The sequence below is a fragment of the Vulpes vulpes genome, chromosome 16, assembly GCF_048418805.1.
Source record: "Vulpes vulpes isolate BD-2025 chromosome 16, VulVul3, whole genome shotgun sequence".
Taxonomy (NCBI): domain Eukaryota; kingdom Metazoa; phylum Chordata; class Mammalia; order Carnivora; family Canidae; genus Vulpes; species Vulpes vulpes.
In genome coordinates, this window is record NC_132795.1 from 29,915,344 (window position 1) to 29,938,359 (window position 23,016).

Consider the following 23,016-nt stretch of genomic DNA (forward strand, 5'->3'; position numbering starts at 1 on the left):
TCACTGCAGGGCCGCATGGCAGACACACAGACGTGCGTTGTTTGCCTTAGATAACCCAAGTAGGCTCCCTCCTTCCTTCAGTTTCTATTTTGAGGCGGAGGAGCAGCAGAAGGCCCTTCCGGGGCGGCTCCAAACACCACCCCCACCCACATCCTTGGGTGCGCCCAGAGGAGCTAGAAAGTACAACAGGGTGAGGCCCACCCACCGAAGGCAGCAGTCGTAATCGCGTTCTTACCTGATGTGGCCAATCAACTCAATGAGCTTGTGGCTAAAAAAATAGGCTGTGAGCTCAGACACATGACTGAGGACTGAACAGACCCCAAAGAGGGTTGTGGTTCCATTCAAGTCTTCCAGATGCCAGTAGAGAAAGGTGAACACGAAGCCATACCCAAAGCCCATAAACCAGGCCACGAACAGCACGGAGCCGTACTGCACGCTGCAAAGCAGCCGGATCAGGTCCCAGAAGCTGAAGGCCTGCGGGTGGCCCGGTGCGCCTGGCGCCTCCTCCGAGGACTCTGTGGAGCTATTCCCCTCCACTTGCGGAATCTCCACCTCTTTCCCTTTACTCTCATTGTTTTTGAAATGGTTGTAGCGGAACCGGAACTGAGTGGCAACAATCAAAGCCAGGGTCATGAGAACTCCAAAGACGATGAAGACGACCTGGTAGTTGCGGTACTCGGGCGGCTTACAGCCCCTTCCGTCGATGAGCACCTCTAGGTGAGTGTAGTCGATCCCGATGCCCACCGACAGCATCGCCAGGCCCCAGCCCAAGGAGCCCCACATGCGCTGCAGTCCGTAGCGGTCTCTGTGTTTCCCCAGATACTGAAGGGTTACAGTGTCCACAATGGTGACGGAGGAGGCACTGAAAAACTCTCCTATTATGACGACCACCAAGATCACCAAGAATATAGCCTCCACCTCTTGCTGATCATAAACAAGAGTGACTTGATCAGAAGGTAAAGACTTGGTGGTGACGACAGCAGTGGTTGTCTCTCTGGTTACGTCTCCTGGGAGGGTGAGGGCCACCGGGCTTGGACTCGAGGTAAAGTCCCTACCATGGCCAGTAATCTCATCTGTCTGGGGCGGCAGAGTGGGCGCACTGGTCTTGTTTGGAGCTGTCGAAAAGATGACAGCGTCTGTGACATTGGGCCCCAGCTCTAACATCACTGGCCAGGTGGATAGGAGCAGGCTCCTCCTGTCACGTGCTCGCGCTGACGTGGTGATGGAAGAGTTGGTCGGCGGGAGAGTTAGCAGGTGACTTGAGTTAGTGGGACGAGGTGTTGGGGGGATCTTTGGTACACATCTCAAGGTAGCAGGTTTGACAAATCCGATGCCCAGGTTGAACAAAACCCAACACAAAAGAGAAAAGAGGAGGACGATTTTGCCTTTTTTAAAGCGATCTGCAACAACACCCCAAAAGGGGGCACTGCAGAATTCAATGAAGTATCGGATACCAACTAGCAATCCACTCTGGCTGGGGGACATTCCCAGCTGTTTATAGTACACAGGCAGCAGCGGGTAAAGAGAGCCATAGGCAGAGTAAAAGAAAAAATAGAAGACCTTGGATATCAGAAGATCATTGTTTATTTTGACACAGTGTTTCTCTATCCAGTCTATCTCCTCCTCAGGAATAGCAGCTGTTTCCGTGGAGGTGGGTGTTGCATTGGAAGGTGGCTCCGGTTCCCTGGAAACACCATTAAAGGGATCGGCGAGAACGTACTTTCTCTTCTGCTCCTCCTCGTCATCAGTTAAGATGGCGACTTTATCATCTGACGCCATGGCTCCCCACCACCATCAGAAAGTCTGTGACCTTCGGAATCTTGACTGTTGGCCTGGAAAGTAAAATTTAAAAGATGGCTTAGTATGAAAATAACATTTAAGCCCAGAGCTCCATCTTGCAAGAAGCTAAGGAGTCTCAAACTGCGGCTCAAAATAGTAATTGTGAGAGAGACTTCTCCTACTTATCACTCGCAGCCACACAATACTAAGAAAAACAGCTTTCAAAGAATCAAATACTCTTTGTGGCCGCCGACTGACTAATTACATGTTCTAATGGCAGGTTTATAGCTCAGGTTCATTCTCAAATCTTTTCATTGATTCCTGGTGAAAATGTACAAATGAAAGAGATTACATCTAAACCAAATATAGAGAACTAAAAATAAACAGTATTTACAGTTTCTTGGTTTTACTTTTCAAACAAATCCACTGCACGTTTGAAGTGTAGAACTTCTAAAAAATCAAGGTCAGCTAAAACCATTCAGTTTCTATAGAAGCAAGCTTTTAACCACGACCACAAATGTGATGAGAAAGAGGGAGTCGGCTACACATTTGCAGTTGGAGGTGGTCACTCTAGCCCTCTAGCCGTGACAAGGATGTCCTGGTGAGGAAATGGCCTCTGTGTTGTTTATACTCCAAACATGTGCTTTTATGGATTGAAGTTTAACAAAGCATCAGGAAGAAAGGACCAGATACCATTCACTGAGTGCTTACTCTATGCCAGGCTCAACGATCCTTAATGTGTTAAGCTCATATTTATGACAATCCCTACTATCTCCTCTATGTTAAAGAAGAGAAAAATGAAGCCCGGTGAGCTTCAACAACTCAGAAGGGGCAGAGTGAAGGTCCAAACCCAGAGATCGTGGCTTTGAGCTGTATACTCTAATGCACCACAACACACCGCCAAATGCTACACCCTTGACGATAAAATGCTATTAAGCCCTTTTATAAGGGTGTCTCTTCTGAAAGATAAGCAATAAATGGCATAAACTTATAGGAACTGTGCCATATTCCATCAGAATTCCCCTTTCTTCCATTATACAGATAATTAAAGAGTCCAAAGGTCTTGGGTCAAGATTCGTCAAGCTGCCATCAACATATTCTGATGGAGGAGGTACACACATTAAATACCTAGTAATTCCTCTCACCTTGTATACCAGGGAGGAAGAACCTCACTTGCTATCCCTTGGAATAGATCTTGCTCTCCCTTTTCTCAAAACAAAGACTAACTTGCTGAACTTCTTCCAGAATCAGGCCTGCAAACATTTTAAAAAGAGCTACTAGGCAGACACTGGAAACACAACGTAATGAGACCCGTGTAATCTCAACTGCTCTGTTACCCCCCACAGCCAGATGTCAACAATTAGCTGTAAGTTTTAAAAATGTTCCTGTATTTTCTTATTTTTAGGTTTAAGCATTCTTTTTTATTTGAGGTAAAATTCACCCAACAAAAAAGTAACCACTTGAAGTAAACAATTCAGTGGAATTTAGTGCATTCACAATGTTGTGCAACCCACAACTCTACCTCGTTCCCAAGTCGTGTTTTCCTTAGAGTGAAAGAAAAACTTGTTTTCCACACAAAACTTCAGGGAAAAGCAAAATCCAATCTTTTGCTGTCCAGCTGATTTTTCTATACTTATGTTTATCATTAGCACTTTCACCTATCCAAGTCAGCAGCCCCAATTCCATCTCACCACCTGAAGAGAACAAGAATTCTCCTTTGGACTTATTATTTATTTATTTACTTTCTTTCTTTCTCTCCTTTTTAAAGATTTTATCTATTTATTTGACCAAGAGCAATCGAGAGAGAGCACAAGCAGGGGGGAAGGGCAGGCAGGGGGAGGAGAAGCAGGCTCCCTGAGGAGCAGGGAACCTGCCATGCGGGGCTCAAACCCAGGATCCCAGGGATCATGACCTGAGCTGAAGGCAGATGCTTAACCGACTGAGCCACTCAGGTGCCCCCTTTGGACTTATTTTCTAAATTAATTTCATTTCTGAACTCAAATATCTGTTGCTTTTAAAGCGTATAAACGTTGCATGACACTTCTGGATGAAGATGGCAGATTGAGTAATCTGAGTACATCTGACCTCCATTCTTAAATCCCACTAACGTGACAACACACACAGACACACACATTTTTAAAGTCATAATCCAAAAAAATAAAAAAAATAAAAAAATAAAAAAATAAAGTCATAATCCAAGCTAGGAGAACTAAAGGGGCCATAAATGGAGCAATCAGATTATATTCTGGAGGCCAGAATATAACGAGACAATTGGAAAATAACTTAGTAGAGCTGAGAAAACTGAAAACTTGGATGACAGTGGGGAAAGCCAGTAATAATACAATTGATTACTCAGAATCCTTCAGAGGCTCATGAGTTGGCCATATTCGGTTGGAGTGTGTGTGTGTGTGTGTGTGTGTGTAGGCAGGGCAGGGAGGCTGCTGCTAACACAGTTGACTGAAGTCTCAGCTCCAACTAAGGACACTCAATTCCCTTCTGCATTCCACAAAGCTAACCAGACAACTAGAGGGGTTTTTTTTCCTCTGGAGAGGATAACACAGAGGCTCTGCTGTCAGACAGAAACGGCCGGAGTTGAGGGTAGGGGTACCGTACTGAAAACAGGGCATTAAGTAAACATATACATCCTGATTCCAAGCCTTAACCCCTCCCCTAACCCCCATCCCACTTCCCTCACAAGGTTTACAGAAGCTGACAAGGCTTCCATCCTCCAGGCAGGAAACTGAGTTCTGCTCTGAAGATCCTGATACTGAAGCCTTCCCAACTAAATACTCCCCAAATCACTCTATGTGCAAGTTCAGTCATCGAGCCTTGCCAGTAAATATGAGCAGAATTGTGAGACATATGAGGGAAGTACCTGACATGAAAGACAGACCCAAAACAGAAAAAAAAAATCAATATGGAGAAAATAGAAGCTATTTCCAGAATATATTATTTTCAGAAACAAGAAATGCAACTATCAAACAAAAATAAGATAATACATATTTTTCAAGAAGGAGGAGGATGAGAAGGTATAAAACGAATGGTTGAATGAAAAAGTTATAGAAAATTTTTCGTGGAAAAAAGCATAAAGGATAAAGTAAGGGATGATATAAAATAAAAATTTAAGGCAACTACTTAGAAAAAAAAGACAATAACAATAAATAGACCCTTCACATCATAAAAATCAACTCCAGATGGACTGTAAACATAAAAAAATAATCTTGAAGATCTTAGAAGACGACTTATTAAATAGGATATAAGAGTGCTAAGCATTAAGGGAGAAAAAATAAATTGGACTACATTAAAAAAATTTTATAAAAAGGCAACATTGAAGATAGATATGTCAAGCCCAAGAGTAAAATAAGGTATTCTGGTGAGGATGCATATTATATATAACAGACAAAAGAGTATATCCAGATATATAGAGAATTCTTAAAAATCTATAGAGAGATGTCAGGTAGTCTAACAGGAAAAATGAGTAAAAACTTCAACAGTCACTTCACAAAAGAGCTTATGCAAATGCCAAATAAATATGTAAAAAGATGCTCAACTTGATTAAAGTGGGCAGTAAAAGCAAATTAAAACAATGCAATAGTACAACATATTCCCAAAACGGCTAAAATAAATAGGACAGATAATACCAAGTGCTGGTGAGGATGCAGAGTGACTGGAATGCTCAGAGATTGCAGATAGGACTGTAAATTGATACACTACTTTGATAACCGTTTGGGAATAGCTACCAAACCTGAATATATACCCGATGACAACTCCTAGATATATACTAATGTATTCACCAAAAGGACATCTACAAAAATGTTCACAGCAGAATAATTTTAATAGCTCAAAACTTTTGGGAACAACCTATTTATAGCAGAATATATAGACATGTTATATTCAGATAATGAAATACTGTACAGCAGTAAAAATAAATCATAATTTCATGCAATGACATGGATGAGTCTCACAAACATAATATGGACTGAGAAAAGCAAGGAGCAGAAGAGCACATGCCAATGATTCCCTCTATATTGACTCACAAAAGTAAGCAAAACTAACTTATGGTATTGAAAGTCAGGGTAGATTTTTGCTTCCAAAGAGATCAAGTAGACACACTTTTCCCTAGTGCTCCTGTGAAGGACAACTAAAAGTCTTGGACATCATATATAAGGCAAATGCAGAAGGCTCTGCAAGGTAGACAGAAGACTGCAGACTAGCTAGGGACCTTGGTACCCAAAGAACATGGGGATAAATGGGGCTAAAGAACTTGGAAATATCCATGAGTGCAGACCAAAACAACCCCAAGCAAATAAACAAACAAACAAAAACCCCAAAAGCCCACAAAGTCCTCCCTGGCTAAAGGATGCAGAAAAATGCAGCCCAGAAAAACAGAAAACTTTAGGTAATAATAATAACTGCTCTCCTTCAGCCAAATACCACAGAATGGGGTCTGGGGTTGGGGGGTAATGTGTCCTGACTCCCACCCCTACCAGCAATGGCTACGGGGGAGCCTAGACTTCCATACTCACAGGCTATTAACAGGGCACCCAAACCCCTAAGCTGAGGTGGTATCGGAGAACACCGAGCAGGGAGCTAGGGCCTTCATCACTGCTAGGTGATAATGAGGCCTTATCTCCAAGACATCATTAGTGGAGAACACAGGGGGATTCTCGACTTCCATCCCCACCTGTTAGTAATAAGACATCTCTACCTTTCCACCTGGGGTGGTGTCAGAAGAGGTCTAGTAGAGACTCAGGACTTTTACTACTACCCAGTAGTAACAAGGTTACTCCCCCATCCCCACTGTGGTATCAGTGGAAGCCACACAGGGAGCAGTAATGAGGCACTCTTATTCCTTCCAGCCGGGGAGGTATCAATGGATACCTAGTGGTGAGCCAGAACACCCATCTCTACCTCACAGTGATAAGGAGCTCCTTCATCATCAGGTGTCAAGAGGGGCAGAGTGTCGTAATGAGGCAGTATCTCCAATTCCCCTGCAACAGCACATCAGAAAAATCCAGCTAGATCAAAAGGCTTAAATGTGACCCAGAGTTTCATAATATCCCAAATGCCCAAATTTCAATAAAAATAATGCATACCAAGAGCCAGTAAGACTTCAAAAAATGCTTCAACAAGCAATTACAAACATGTTTAAAAAAATGAAAAGAAAGATAGAAAGTTGTAGAATAGAAACAGAAAGGGATATAATGTATAAAAAGAAACAAAATGGAAATTTTACAACTGGAAAAGACAATGGCCAAAATATAAAAAAACTCAATGGATGAACTCTACAGCAAAATGGAGGAGATGGGGGAAATGAGCAAACTGAAAGATAGAATATAGAAATTATGCAACTGAATAACAGGGAGAAAATAGACTGGGAAAAAAAAAATGAACAGAGCCTCAAAGACCTGTGGGACTAAAACAAAAGACTGAAGATTCATGTTATCAGAGTCCTGAAAGGAGAAGAAAAGGGCAGGGCTGAAGTATTCAAAGAAGTAAAAGCTGAAAATTTCTGAAATTGGCAAAAGATCTACAGATTCAAGAAGGTGAATGCACTCCAAACAAGAGAAATCCACACCAAGACACATCACAGACACACGTGTCAAACTTGGAAACCAAAAACAAAAAAATCTTGAGAGCAGTGAAACAGGAGTCACAACCAATATGGGAAAAGAATTCAAATGATAGCAGATTTCTCATCAGAAACCATGTACACCAGAAGAAAGTGGTATAAGAATTGTCAACCCAGGGACGCCTGGGTGGCTCAGGGGTTAAAGTGTCTGCCTTTGGCCCAGGGCGTGATCCTGGAGACCGGGATAGAGTCCCACGTCTGGCTTCGGCATGAAGCCTGCTTCTCCCTCTGCCTGTGTCTCTGCTTCTATTCTATCTCTGTGTCTCTCATGAATAGATAGATAAAATCTTAAAAAAAAAAAAAAAAAGAATTATCAACCCCAAATCTTATATCCCTAAGAAAGACAGTCCAAACAACAGAAAACTACAGAACAATATCCCTTATAAACACAGACATAAAAATCCTTAACAAAATATTAGAAAAGAAAATTTAGCAATATATAAAAAGAACTGTACACTTTGACCAAGTGAGATACAAGGCTATTATATTCCAAGGATACAAGGCTAGTATAATACTTGAAGATCCACCATATTAACAAGCTAAAGAAACAAAGTAGAATCCTATTAATCAGTGCAGAAAAAAGATTTTGACAAAATTAAACACTCATTCATGAAAAGTCTCAGAAGAATAGAAACTTCTTTAATTGGATAAAGATCTACAAAAACCTACAGATAACATTATACTTAGAAGTGAAAGACTAAATGCTTTTTTTCTAAAATAAGAAACAAGGCAAGATCATCTGGTCTTATCACTCTTATGCAAGACTATTGAAAGCTCTAGCCATTTCGATAAAAGAAAATGAAAGGTAAATAGCTCAAAAAGAAATAAACGGTCTCTATTGGATTGTGTAGGAAATCTCAAGAAATCTACAAAATCTCTTGGAAAGAAGAAATATTTAAATATAAATTAATGCAAAGGACTATATGCTGAAAACTACAACATGCTGAGGAAAGAAATAAAAATCTAAGTAAGTGGACAGACGGGGCACCTGGTTGGCTCAGTCAGTTAAGGATCTGACACTTCATCTTAGCTCAGGTCTTGATCATGTGTAGCAATGGCTAAAGTAGAAATCGTAAAAAATTACAATAAAATAAAATAAAATTTAAAAAAAAATAAATAAATAAAAAAAATAAAATAAAATACAATACAATAAAATAAAATAAAATAAAATAAAAAATAAAATAAATAAAATAAAATAAAATAAATAAAATAAATAAAATAAAAAAATAAAATACAATAAAATAAAATAAAATAAAAAATAAAATAAATAAAATAAAATAAAATAAAATAAAATAATAAAATAAAATAAAATAAAATAAAATAAAATAAAATAGTAAAAATCATGACAACACCAAATTCTGACAAGGATAGGAAGAACCTAGTTCACTCATACATTGTTGGTGGGGATATAAAATGGTACATCCACTCTGGAAAGCACTTTGGCAGTTTCTTAATCTAAATATGTGACTACCCTATGACCCAGCACTCACACTTTTGGGCGTTTATCTTAAAGAAATGAAAAAAACTTCACACAAAAACCAAGACACAAATATTTACAGCAGCTTCATTTGTGACACCCCCTAACTGGCAATAAAGCAGATATGGTTCAGTGGACAGACGGCTCTACAGCCGTGGCACATCCATGCTACGGGATATTATGCAGCAATAAAAGACCACAAACTAGAAGTACATAGGATAACCTGGGTAGATCTCCAGAGAACAAAAGTAAAGAGTGGGGAAAAAAGCCAATCTTAAAAGATTACATACTGTAGGATTCCATTCACATGTCATTCTTGGGGTGACAAAATTACTGAAATGGAGGCTGCATAGGGATTGCCAGGTGTTCCATAGGGAACAGAGGACGAAAGTGGTGGTAGCCCCAGAAGACAGACGTGAGACATTCTGGTGGTGGCAAAACGTTCCGCACCTTGGCCATATCCATGTCAGTATCCTGGTTACGCTGTTGTACTAGAGTTTTACAAGATGTTACCGCTGGGGAAAAATGAGCACAGGATACTTGGGCTATAGGTGTTATTTCTTTTAACTGTATGTGACTCTACAGTTCTCTCAAAACAAAAAGCTAAATTTTTGAAATAGTAGTTCCCTTTGGGGAAGATAGTGACTAGACGGGGGTTTCTAGGGTGCTGAGAATTTTATGGTTTTTTGATCTGGGTCTTTACCAGATCAAATGTAGTGGATGTGTTCAATGTATAAAAAGGTCACTGATTTACATTACTTTTTTCAAAAAAAGAAAAAAGACCTTAAGAACTTAAACTATGAAGAAGAATAAAAGAAAAGAGATGAAAGTAGGAGAGAAAGGACAAGGCAAATACAGGATCATCCAGAAAGATGTCTAAAAAACTGGAACTCTAAGAAGAGAAAACAGAGAAAATTAAGAAAAGGAAAATTTTTTGATTCAAAAATATTTCTCAGAACTGAAAGCTATGAATTGTGTGACTGCAATGACCCACTGAGTGTCCAATGCAGAGAATAAAACAGACCCAAGCCAAAGCACATCATTAAGATTTCGGAACACAAGGACCAACGGATGACCCTACAAAGTCTCAGAGAATAAAATGCATCACATAATAAGGATCGGGAACCAGAGATGCCTTCACACTTCTCAACAATGACAGCAGAAGCTATAGCCCGTCAAATCATTATTCAAGTTTATAGGTGAAATAAAGACACTTTATATATGGGATTTCTCAAAAAATATACCTCTTGTTTCTCAGGCTGTGTGCCACCAACACGGGACTAAATCAAGGGAGAGGAAGACACGGGATACAGGACAGAAAAGACCCGGCGTGGGTGGGAGGCAAAGGGGCACGAGCTCGCTGGTGGCCGGAGATCCCGAGTGCCAGCGTGCTCCCGACACACAGGACAGCGGGGGTCCAGGGCCGGCCTGAAGGCTCCCGGGGCCCGCAGCACAAGGACACTGCAGGGTAGCAGTGCATCTGAGTGTGTTCGGGCACTGGTGAAGTCAGGGATGAGTTAGTGGTGAGGACGGCGGAAGTGGAGCAAGAACATCACAAGAAAACCGAAAGTGGCACAGGAAAAGGGAACTAGCCACGGTCTACTAGGTGACTCAGCTGTGACTACAGTCTTACCCCGCAAGTAGGGAGGCCGGGGCTCCCCCAGCTGCCGTGTCACACGCGGGGAAGGTCCGAGAAGACACGGCTGAACCGGGGCGGGGGGCTGGGGCAGGAAAGGAGCAGGTAATGTGCACACTTAGAAACCAGGAGTTAGGAACGCAAGCATTTGATCTAAAACTACACCGGCTGCAAATATCCCAACAGCAGTGGGAAGGCAGGGGAAGCGAGTGGCGGGTACAGTCTTGTGGTTCTCCTTTTAAGCAAGCCTTATAAACTTGTTCATGCTTCTAAAGAACTTTGTACATACCTGTCTCTGCTTTAAAAAAATAAAAATCAAAACTAAAAAATATGCAGTCATATGAGCTTTATCTTTTTAAAAGACAATAATTAAAAAAATAATTAAAAGTAGCTACCAGTATCCCTCTATCACAGACTAAAAATAATTTTCAGAATTGTACAGAATGAGCTCTGACTACGAATTTCACTCAGATGGCATTTAATTACCTTCCATAGATCAATGCCGAGTCTTTAATAAGTAGGTCATAGAAGGACACGGTCCTTTTGAAAGGGCCTAAGTCTCTGGCTTGTCCAAGTGACAATGAGAACTGATGCCTAAAGGCTAATTCAAAGCTGCAAAACACCGTACGTTAGGAAGCTGAGTTAGGCCTTGAGTCACTCTCTCCCAGACCATTCGCTCCCCACCATCTTATTCAAATGATTTTTGATTATCATATGGTCATGCAAGGTTTCCCTTGTCCCGTGAGTCCAGATGTCAAGTAGTTCTCGAAGTATCAACAAATGCAAAGTAGTCAAGGGAAGGTTCCTCTCTTATAACATTCGGTACCTTGGTGTGAATGTCACCTCCAGTAACTTCTGTAAGAATCCCAATTCTCAAAATACAAGCAAAAACTTTTAGTTTCCATTCAGGACATTAATGTTTAGACTTAATATTTTCAGGTTATATTTAGATTTTGAGGGAAAAGATAAACTAAACAGTCACATTTAATACAGCGACAAAATACAATTTAACTATAATCATCTGTGCAATCATAGGATCAGGGACAAAAAGAAGCAAATAAACCAAAACCACCTCTGTATTTTAATAAAATTAAAATACGCCCCCAAAGTAGGGCATGCTTCGGCTGACTTCGATCACATTTAATCGGCCATAAGGATTCACAGAACAAGTATAAAGAGCAGTAAAAGGGGTGCCTAGGTGGCTCAGCGGGTGAGCGTCCGCCTTGGGCTCAGGCTGTGACCCCAGGGTCCCGGGATCCAGTCCTGCATCGGGCTCCCTGCAGGGAGCCTACTTCTCCCTCTGCCTGTGTCTCTGCCCCTCTCTGTGTCTCTTGAATAAATAAAAGCTCTCAAAAAAGAAGCAGTAAAAATATTTATATGCTGGATGAAGTACTTAATCTGTTTACAAACCGAGGAGAGATCTGGTTTATTCAGGAGTCTAACAACATGAGCCCATTAAGCTAATGCTTTGTTTAAACCTCTGAGCCTTTTTTTAAAAAAAAATTTAAAACCTGGAAAGACATCGTACCAGTACTTACACCGAGTCATTCAACTGGCAGGTATTCCTGCATTATTGATGACAGGTGATGAAATCATTCTTGTTAAAATTGACAGCTATCTTCATTATGCATTTAAATGGAAACTGCTCAAACGCACATGGAGGTAACCACGAATATATGAGTATGGAAATGGATTCAGTTTTTCAAGGAAGGAAAAAAACCCTTAAACCTGAATATATCATTTGGAATAATAATTGCCAAAGATCAGATTTACAGACACTATCACGTAGCAGCAACATAACTATCAGCGATGGAGGGAACCAGTCCCTGGATAACACAGAAAGGACGGTCCTCCTGGCGCCATTTCCATCATAACTCAGTAATGCCCCGAGACCAGTACTGAAGCTGCAAAAGGGGAAAATCCACTTTTTGAAACCTCAGAGCTCCTTTATAGCTGAACCAAATTGTGAAAAAGTCACAACTGGTTCTAGTCCTGCCAGCCCAGCCTGACCCTCCAATGTCCAGCCTGAGCTCTCCAGACACTCACTGCTTCCCACGGCTGAGGCCAACAGCATCCACCTGGACTGAAACTCCTCCCAGAACCTGCCATCCCTGTTATTCTTGGTGGACCTTTCCCAGCTCATAGCAAAACCGGTCTGCCGGGTGACAAACAAACTGATCCAAACAGTGGCTAATACATACCTTGTGGCTGGCCATCCTGACAACATATCTGTATTTTCAAATCATTATCACGGTTACTACTAACCACCGCACAACAAGACTTAAGTAATCGCTGCTATAGGCTGAAGACGTATTAACTCGTGTAATCATCACCACAGCTCTCTGGAGGAAGATTACTTTCCCAACTTTACGATGAGGAAAATGAGCCACGGAGAAGGTAGATGATTAGCTCAAGGTCACTAGGGAGTCAGCTGCAGAGCTGGGATTCAGATCCAGACAGTGTGGGCTCTTCGCAGGTGCTAGGTCTCAAAAACGCATCGTGGAGCTACGAGGCAGGGATGTTCAAAACGTGGTCGTGGGCCTCAAAGACTTGCTCTGTGGTGGACAAGGTGAGCCCAAAACACTAGAAAGATTTATTTATTTTTTTCACTAGGAAGATTTAAATGACAAGTTCCAAGAACGACGGAGCAGAGGCTCCATGGCACTGCGTAATTAACAGGGAATGTTAGACAATGGGGTGCTTCTGAAGCCCAGAGCCCCGACTTCAGATAGAGGGGGTCAAGAGAACGAGAGGCTTAACTTGAACCCTGGAAGATGTGTAGGATTTGCTTTGGGCGAAGACGAACGGGTAAACGATTCCAGGATAGGGGAAAAGAAGAGACCACAGGAGATCCGTAAAATGTCAATCCTGGGGCTGAGGACACGACGCTAGCGCACAGCGACAGATCACAGAGGGCCCTACGGATGGGGCAAAGGGTGGCAGGACAGAAAATAATACGTTAGAGACTTGTATTGAAAACTAAAGATGGGGCAGCCCGGGGGGGCTCACGCCGCCTTCGGCCCAGGGTGTGACCCCGGGGTCCCGGGATCGAGTCCACGTCGGGCTCCCTGCAGGGAGCCTGCTTCTCCCTCTGCGTCTCTCATGAATAAATAAATAGAATCTTTAAAAAAAAAAACTAAAGATGATCTTTAATCCAACATATTTAAGTTTAGCACCAGGCACTGAACGGGATGTTTGGTGGGCGGTGATTCCGATGGTGAGGGAAGGCCCAGTCCCTGCCAACCCAGGGTAGCAAGGGAGAGGGGTGGTAAGCCCGGCCGCTGCACAGTGAGCAACATGCTGACACAGAAGCAAGCACAGCTGACATGGCCCGGAGCGGGGGGGGGGGGGGGGGGGGGGGGGGAGGATGATTAAGAAGTCTTCGAGGGAGAGAGTAGCCGCAAGAGGAAGAGCAGGTGAGGGCCTGATGGAGAAGAGCAGCTTCGCTGCGGAGGCGTAGCTGAGGGGGGCTGGAGGCCGGTGGAGGCAGGAGCCACTTCTGTCTCCTCACCGACAAGCTGAGGAACGCAACGCCGCTGCCCACTAGGTAGCTGCGGGGCTGACAAGCCGAGGTTCGCGAACTCCTAGCGCAGCGCCTGATCCACAGCTGAACTCCGTATTAGTTATTCTGGGCGCAACGGGGAGCCACAGAGGAGCAGACAACGGCCACATTTGTACTTTGTGAAGATCATCGAAGCTTCACTGTGGAAAACAGAATGGCAATATTTTGCTACTGCAACCCCTGAGATTTCCTAACGTCCGATCTTTTATTTTAGTGTACTGGCCTTAACACTAATTATAAACAGGAATATCCTGTGACAGAATTTTGTTTTTTAAGATTGATTTATTTATTTAGGAGAGAGAGAGAGAGAGAAGCAGCAGGCTCCCTGCTGAGCAGGAGCCCGACTCAACTCGGGGCTGGACAGCGGGACCCTGAGACCAAGAGCGAAGTCAAAGCAGCAGCTTAACCTACTGAGCCACCCCGCTGCCCCTACAATGACCTTGCATAGTACTTACTCTAGGAACTGCAGTTTATGCAATCTTTTAGGACACCCGAGAAGAGAATTAACTTACCGTATCTTTCTGACTCGACTGCTCTCACACTGGAGCTGTGCTGAGACCTGCCAAAGGGCAAGTCTCAATAAAGACTGACAAGAGCCTGGCGGTGGTCTGTATACACACATATATGTACGTATATATCACTTTACTAAAGCGTAACGTGACGGAGATTAATTTTAGGAAGTGCAGAGAGAAGCTCCAGTTGCTCTCCTGGCTTTAACAAATCAGTGCCTCTTTGAGCTTCCTCTTTATTCATATTGTGAAACGGGGCCCAGAACACAAACCCAAGTCAACTAACTCACAGAGGGATCCTAGGGCTCAAATGAAAATAATGCATGACAAAGCATTTTTCTTTTCTGGTTCTTAAAGACTTATTTTATTTTAGAGAGACCAAGAGCGAGACTGACTTTATGTTTATATCCATTTCCACGTCCTCAGACTGTTTTACTGAGCAGGGGAGGGGAGTGGGGTTGGGGAGGAAGCCCCCTCCCTAGAGGTCGCACTGCGGTCCAGGGGCTGGAGGGGTGACCAGGCCTCTCCGGGTCTCTCCAGCCCCCGTAGGAACATTCTAGTTATGTATGTAACATATTCAACGCGAAGGATAGGGGCTGAAACCCTAACCGGGCCCCCTTCCCCCCACCGAAGCATGTGAAGGGAGCAAGGCCCTGTGGCCGCTGCCGGGTGCGGCTGTGGGGAGGAAATGGTCCCTGAAGGTGACTCTAGTCAGAAGGGCCACGGGGATTTTCACTTTCACTTTGTGGAAGACACAACTAAATATAATTTAGAGCCTGTCGCTGAGGTCACTGGACCCTATCAGGCATCACAGGAGCAAACTCCCCGTCGTTGGTTTTAGGCCGCGGGCTGGGGCTGGGTACCGGGCCAGGGGCTCGTTCTGGGAACTTGAAGCAGGCCCCAGAGCTGTGCTCCCTTCTTCAGCTTTGCGCGACTTCCCGCTTCACACAAGCCCCGGGCGAGGGACGGACATGGTTCAAGTCACAGCACGAGCAGGTGTTTCGAGCCCCAAGCGGGTCCCCCGAGGGCAGCACCCAAGGGAGGCGGGGGCAGCCCCGGGAGAGGCCCGAGCCCAGCAGCTCCCCAAGCACGGTGACCAGCGCAGGGCAGGGGACGGAGCAGGCAGCCGGCCAGGACCGGGCACCTCGGCATCCCCGGGGGCCGAGTCGGGGTGCCCCAGGCCCCAGCGCCTCAGCATGCTCCTCTCCCTCCAAGCGCCAGCGCGCGCGTTCACTGGCTCACTCACAGGTTTTAAGTAACGTCTACGCCGCCGCCACCATGAGGCTCGAGCTCACAACCCGCGGCCAGGAGCCTCCTGCACCTGCCCGCTGGCCTCTACATCAGAGGAAACCCTTCCTGCAGTCTGGCCTGCGGCACAACCGCCCCAAGGCCCCTCCCGAGCCCCCCGCAGCCTGGCGCGGACCCCCAGTCACGGCTTCCTCTGGGGCCACGCGTGCATGGCGGGAGCCCTGAAGCTCCAGGTGTTTAAGAGCAGGAAGCAGACGCCTCTCGCAGTCGCCTTCTACTCATTGTCAAATGTCACTGTGACCCTTCCCGGCTTCCCATCACGCATCTCCTCCCAGACGGGGACCCTACCAGCGCCACTGCTTTGCCCCTGAAAGCCTGGAAAACCCATGAACGTTGACCCGGCGTCCTGAGAGCCCCTGCGGGTAACAGAACAGGCCCCGCTGGAGGGGCCCTCCTGGGCAGGATGGCCTGGGGACCCTGGTCACAGGCCACAGCGGCCAGGGACCTGCGAGTCCTCCCGCAGCTCCTGAGAACGGGCTGTCACCTGATCATTCGCTGTTCCAATGAAGACAAACGCAGCCTTTGTTTCTTTGCTGAAAAGTCAACACAGAAAATCTTAGACTTAACTTTCCCAACCGTGAGACGAAAGATTTTTAAATGGTTCATACCGAAAGAAGTTATTTGCTTAACGTTTTAGAGAAAGCCTTTCCTCAATAAATTTTTGTTTTCTAAAAAAAAAAAAAAAAAAAAAAAAAAAAAAAAAAAAATTTTGTTTTCTATATCTGAGAAGCAATTCATATAGAAGATACGTTAATTAAAAAAAAATTAAATTACAATTCTATTCAAATGCTTTTTGGTTTATCGTTGAATCTTGTTATGTGAATCTGTTTCATACAGAGACACTTTCAAGTCTTTTCAAAAAAGGATTCAAGTAAATATATTAGTATAGGACGATGGGTTCAAGATCCAAAAACACTAGGAACACAGGACAAGCAGACTGTGCAAAATAGGAATTTTAAGGAGAAATAAAAATACAACTCTAGGTTATTAGTAATAAAACACTAGGTCAGAGGGATCCCTGGGTGGCTCAGCGGTTGAGTGTCTTCCTTCAGCCCAGGGCGTAATCCTGGGGTCTCAGGATTGAGTCTCATGTCGGGCTCCCTGCATGGAGCCTGCTTCTCCCTCTGCCCGTGTCTCTGCCCCTCTCTCTCTCTCTCTCTCTCTCATGAATATATAAATAAAATCTTTAAAAAAATAAAACACTAGGTCAGAGCACTAATGTGCACGTGCACGCACACACACACGGGTACTTGATCGAAGCCTAGTCAGTAGGAGACTGCTGCTACTACTTGCCGTTCTGACACTGCTAAGACACTGAGGACATGAAGAGAATCAAAGAAAGTACAGTCTATCCATTAGACAAGGCATTTTAAACAGAAATTTATAGGTGCTCAGATACATCTTTCATGAATTTATAATTTTTTTAAAGATTTTATTTACTTATTAATGAAAGACACAAAGAAGCACAGACACAGGCAGAGGGAGAAGCAGGCTCCATGCAGGGAGCCCGATGCGGAACTCGATCCCAAGACTGCGGATCATGCCCTGAGCCAGGGGCAGGTGCTCAACCACTGAGCCATCCAGGTGTCCTGAATTTATAATTTAGATCAAAATACAGACCTCAACATTTAAAGTACATTTTTCTGCAGACATGCAGCTACGATCTATGATTTTTACTTATATCCCCTAAAAGCTATCATCTAAAACAATAATTTATAACCTCAGCACATTCCAGTATATGTAATCTAAAATAGCTTCTCATACGGTTAGAACTCTGCTAACTTTAGAGTTAACATGAGCTACCAGTTTCCTTCAGAAAAGACTGACTACCCAGCCCATTCAAGTGAAAATACACACATGCCCTACCAATACCTTTGGAAATGAAAATATTCAGCCCTGCTAAGGATGGAATGGTAGGCAAGGTTTCTCTCATTCACTGAGAGAAGTAGAGCTTTTCTAGAATGCAAATATTCAAGTACAAGGATATTCATTTCAGGAGTTTTCATAATCATCAGAACTGCAGCACAGGACACAATCAGCAATAGGAGAAGCTACAGATGTTGTGGTACAGCCCTATGAGAGCAAACAGAACTTAAAAGAACTGAGTTAATATAGAATATGGAGAAATGCTCATGATCTCTGCATTATTTTAAGCTAGAAAAAGCAGGACGCAAACCCCTATATATCCTAAGAGTTTATACTTACGATAATGCCTACTTCATGTGAAATATGTTTTAGAAAGAGACTTGAAAAAAATATCATGTTAGTAGCCTATCTCTGAAAAGTTACGAGTTACTTTAATTTCTTATACTTTACTGGATTTTCCTCCAGTGAGCATTTATCACTTTAAAAAATACATATAAAAGAGGCATTATTTTAAAAACAAAGCATTTGGGTTACAATCAGGACACTCCTTGATCCTGGAGTTCCTGAAAAGCCACAGGAGTTGCTAAATTGAAAGGGCTTATCCCATTTACTTGTAGAGACAACTGAAAAGTCTAAGAATTATAGACATTTTTAAAAGATTTTCTATTTTCATGATGGCAAGAATGTGGAAAAAGGGGAACCCCTGTGCACTGCTGATGGAATGCAAATTGGTGCAGACACTATGAAAAACACAATGGATACTCCTCAAAAAATTAAAAATGGAACCACCACAGGATCCAGTTTGCTGGGTGTTTACCCAAAGATGATGAAAACACAAACTGGAAAACGTGTATGTCTCTCGGTTTATTCCAGTATTAGCTACACTAGCCACGCTGTGGAAGCAACCCATGCATCCACCGATGGACGAGTGGATAAAGAAGAGGCGGTATATACACATACAATAGAATATTAGCCATAAAAAAAGAATGAAATCTTGCCGTTTGCAACAATATGGATGGACCCACAGGGTCTAAGGCTAAATGAAACAAGTCAAACAGACAAATACCATATGATTTCACTTACGGAATCTGAAAAACAAAGGGAAGGAACAAACAAAAAATAGAATCAGATTCTTAAATACACTGAACTGGCTGTTGCCAGCCAGGAGGGACATTGAGAGAATCGACAAAACAGAGGGGATTGAGAGGTAGAAACTGCCAGGTAATATGGGGATGGAAAGCACAGCATAGTCAGTACCACGGCACCAACTCCGTAAGGCGACGTGTGGTAACTAATGCTGCGGAAGCATGCCAGGACTACGGCCTCCTGAAGCCACTGCGTTAGGCCTGCAACTAACGTAACATTGCACTTCTGCTATATTAATAAAAAATAATATTAAAAAAAGATGTCACACCTTCAAAATATAAGGAACCTGTTCATATAGTAAATAAAATTAAAGTGCACTTCATTTTTACTCTCTGAAAGCATGGCCACAAAATCTTTTATTCAAACTCCCTCATAAAGGTGAACTCGGGTCTCACTTGCTCGTTGACACAGCTCCACAGAAACTACTTCCCAATGGAAGGAAGAAGGGGCTGCCCAGAGGCTGGAAAGCTTCCCGCGGGAGCAGGCCAGGGCTGCTCCGGCCACAGGTGTGCACGGCCACCTCGTGCCCCCATGGTCAGCGGGGCCGCGGGCTGCGAGCATTGAGGGGCCCTGCTCACCTCCGGCCCGAGTGAGCGCCACCGTCACCCTGTCCCCAGGCATGCCCGGCCCAGCCCGGTCCCCGCGCTCGGGGCTGGCCACCTGTCCGTCCTGCTCCTGCGGTGCCCGGGCAAGGCCCAGACAAGGCCCAGGGAGGGCAGGGCCGCGGTGCCCGCCCTCCCGCCCCACCCCTGGCACGGTTGGGCCACACAGCAGGCCTGCTGGGACAGCTTCGGTCCCCCTTCCAGCTCTCCTGTGGCCCCCCGAAGCCAGGCCAGCCCCTCAGCCGCTGACTCACCAGGGCCAGGCTCCACTCGGCCCCCACCCCGCTTGGGCCTCGGATCAAACACCTCTTCCGAGTCATTCAAAGGTGCACCTGCCTGTCTTCTACTTGCCAACCCTGAATTGTTCATCCCTTCTCAAACACACGCAGGAACACAGGTCCACAAAGGTGTCCGGGCCATCCTCTATCCATCCTCTTTGGTACCTTTCTCAGAGCCCGGATTTCAACCCGATGGCCCCATCCTGTCCCATCCCAGCACCCCCAGCACCCCGAAAACATGGCGGGGCTGCCAGGGCCTGAGGCACCTATGCAAGCCTCAGACCCCCTTTCAACAGTCCTCCCCACATCCTGCCCGGCACGTGGGACCCAGGCAGGAGGAGGCTTCTTTTAATCCAAAACTCTGGGAAGGTTTCGTGGGTGCTGAGACAGGGGGTGTGGGTGTGCATGGGAGCTGCACATACCCACAAGCTAGCACGAGAGCTGCAATATCTACAACAAACACATATCGATAGATAGGATCAAGGTTCAGGTGTTTCACATATAGGTTATTTTGGTTTGCTTTGCTTTTCTTTTTTGGGCTCTGCACCAATAAATCATCGTCTTAACAAACGACCCTGACAGTTTCCAAAAGCTTCCCGGCCAACTAAACTAAGCCAGTGCCATTTGACAATAGAGAAGTATCTTCTAGACATGAAGAAGAAAAACCAGCTAGGGAGCAAATGTTACTGAAAACAACAACGGGGCTAAAGTACCACATTATGTGCCGTTCGGGATTTAGGGCAACAAATCAGGCTGACACAGACCCTTAAAAAACAAGTCCAAACCTAACTTCATAAAGAAAAAAGTAAAAGCACCCTCTGATCATCGCATCACCCTTCCTTCAGGTAGGCAATGTGAATGGTTTGGGGACAATGTGGTGTATGTGTGCCTGCATAAAATACACAGATATAAATTTCTTTTTCAATTTCCTTTTTTTAATGTACCGTATCTTGATTTTTCCCTAGCCAATGTACCAAAGTGACTAACAGAGATATTTACATTTATTGCATATCTCCCTTTCTTTACGCTCAGTTGCTAAATCAAGATTTACGGAGTAGAGAAAGAAGTAAAACCAAAAAAACCCGTCAGCCTAATACTAAATATATCCTTGGTTACTTTCATTTTTCTTACACTTGCCTTCAACCTAAAAATGGTGAGAACGAATGGGTAAATATACATGCATTAATATGCACACGACATAAATCTATAGATTACCTTACATAGATAAATGTTAACATCTAATATACATACACTGAAATATAGTTAATTTTCAAAGTCAAAAAGCAAAAGAGGCCACCTGTGTAAGTGGTGAGGCCCGTGGACCCTGAATGAGGAGGAACATCATGTGGGAATTTCCTAGGCTTTGGAGCCAGAGACATGGGGTCAAATCTAACTCCCCTTCTCACTGAGATTATGTGGTTTGTGTAACTCTTCTCAGCTTCCCTTTCATCATCCACGATGCTGGGGGAAAGACTTCTATCACGGAGACTTAGAAATTAAGTGTGGAAGATGGTGTTTTGAACACAGTAAGTGCTCAAAAAAGTGCCTTATTACTATCAACACTCCAGACAGACTTAGTGACCCAACACCTCATGCCACCAAACGTGCAGAACTGGTTTGTATCTTTGTGTTTTAGTTTGCCTTATCTGTACAGAAACTGAAAAGACCTTAGGAATAAATTATTATAAACATGCTTGTTAGCTTTAATGCATTATTGAAATTGGATCCTCTGTGCTACTCCCCCAGCGTCTTGCACTGGCCTCAGCAGCAATGTTCCAGCCTCCTCCTAAGCAATCCTAAATTTTACTTCCTTCCAGCTTGCGATAAACACAAGCCATCTGGCTATCTCAATGACTGGAGGTATACTGAATGTCTGCTAATGGCCAGCTGCTCAAAAGCCAATCTTACCAATGACTAGGGCTCCGTCCTCTCCCTTACTTAGCAAGGCTGTCAGTGATGCACACGTTTAGCTGGCTAGCTCCCGGCGTCTTGGGGGAAAGATGCTCTGCAGACACCAGCAATCCGCTAAATACACAGCTGTGGTTGGTCAACTGTCATCTATGTTGACATCAGATTTCCACAAAATCCGGAACTTCTTGAACAATTAAGGGGAATGGTGGCCGCTCTCCCATCCATCCAACCATCTCTTTTTACATGTGAGAAAACTGAGGCCCAAGGTGTGACAAGCCCAAGGACACACGACTCTTTGGACACCAACTGTCATTACAACTCAACTCTTGAACATTTTTTTCGCCAAAACCTTTAGGCAAGGCTTTACCTGTTCCAGGAGATCTGTAAAGTGTTGATTAAATATTTCTGGATAAAAAAGAAAAGCCCGTGGTTGTGAACGCGGGTGGGAGAGGTAAGCTGCGCCTTGTGCCTGCCTTAAGGGTAATCAATCCACCTGCCTGTCTGCGTGGGGAGAGATAAACGAGGGAGTAAGTTGCATTTGAAAATGTTCGCCTTCCTCCAGAAAACTACAGGGGGCTAGGGGCTATACAGGGCCCAGAAAGGCTGGTGACACCCATTAGTACCTCAAGAGGTCAGGGACCCCGTTAGGCTTTGGTGGAGCAGTGCGGCGCCCGCAGGCCTGGGGGAGGCCTCCTATGTGTTCACCTGGGGACTCAAGCTGCCGGTCGTGCTGCCGCCGCTGGGCCGCCCGGAGATCCTCGCTCCTCGCCCCCTGCGGATGTTTAGGGCCCGCGCGCCGGGCGGCCTGGGCGGACAAGGGCCTGGACCTCGGGGCACGGGGCACAGCCCGCCCCCCGCCGCTGCCGCTGTCCCCGCCCGGCGACCGCTCCCTCCGGCCGCGCCTTTGTTTCCCTCCCGCAATTACGTGTACGGAAGTGCCGCCCGAGCCGGGCACCCGGGGTGCCAGCTGCAGCCTCCCCGGCGCCCCGAGAAGAGAACGAACAACTCGGAGACCGCTGGGGTGGGGGGAGCGGGGGCGCGCACACCTGCCCGCGCGGGACCCGCGCCGCCGAGGCTCCTACCCTGCCCGCAGGTGCGCGCCGCCGCGGCCTCCTCCCCCCAGCCCGCAGGTGCGCGCCGCCGCGGCCTCCTCCCCACCCGCGAATGCAGTCCGCCGAGATCCCCTCCCCGCCCGCAGGTGCAGGCCGCGGAGGCCTCCTCCCCCGCCCGCAGGTGCGCGCAGCCGAGCCCCCCTCCCCCCGCCCGCAGGTGCGCGCCGCCGAGCCCCTTCCCCCGCCCGCAGGTGCGCG

At 45.1% G+C, this 23,016-nt stretch overlaps 1 protein-coding gene across 12 annotated transcripts in view; it reads right to left on the reverse strand.

Moving 5' to 3' along the window:
- Nucleotides 1-23,016, reverse strand: part of MFSD6 (major facilitator superfamily domain containing 6) — a 70,405-nt gene that overhangs the window by 43,361 nt on the left and 4,028 nt on the right. For 7 of the 12 annotated variants that reach the window (XM_072741144.1, XM_072741143.1, XM_072741148.1 and 4 more), the window contains one exon: nt 236-1,832. In XM_072741144.1, coding sequence (XP_072597245.1) covers nt 236-1,779 — 1,544 coding nt within the window. In that variant the 5' untranslated portion in view covers nt 1,780-1,832. Of the gene's footprint in view, nt 1-235; nt 1,833-14,035; nt 14,227-14,598; nt 14,749-21,703; nt 21,801-22,329; nt 22,585-23,016 lie in introns of those variants that run through there. The other 5 variants (XM_072741142.1, XM_072741146.1, XM_072741140.1 and 2 more) reach the window with 5 other exon arrangements.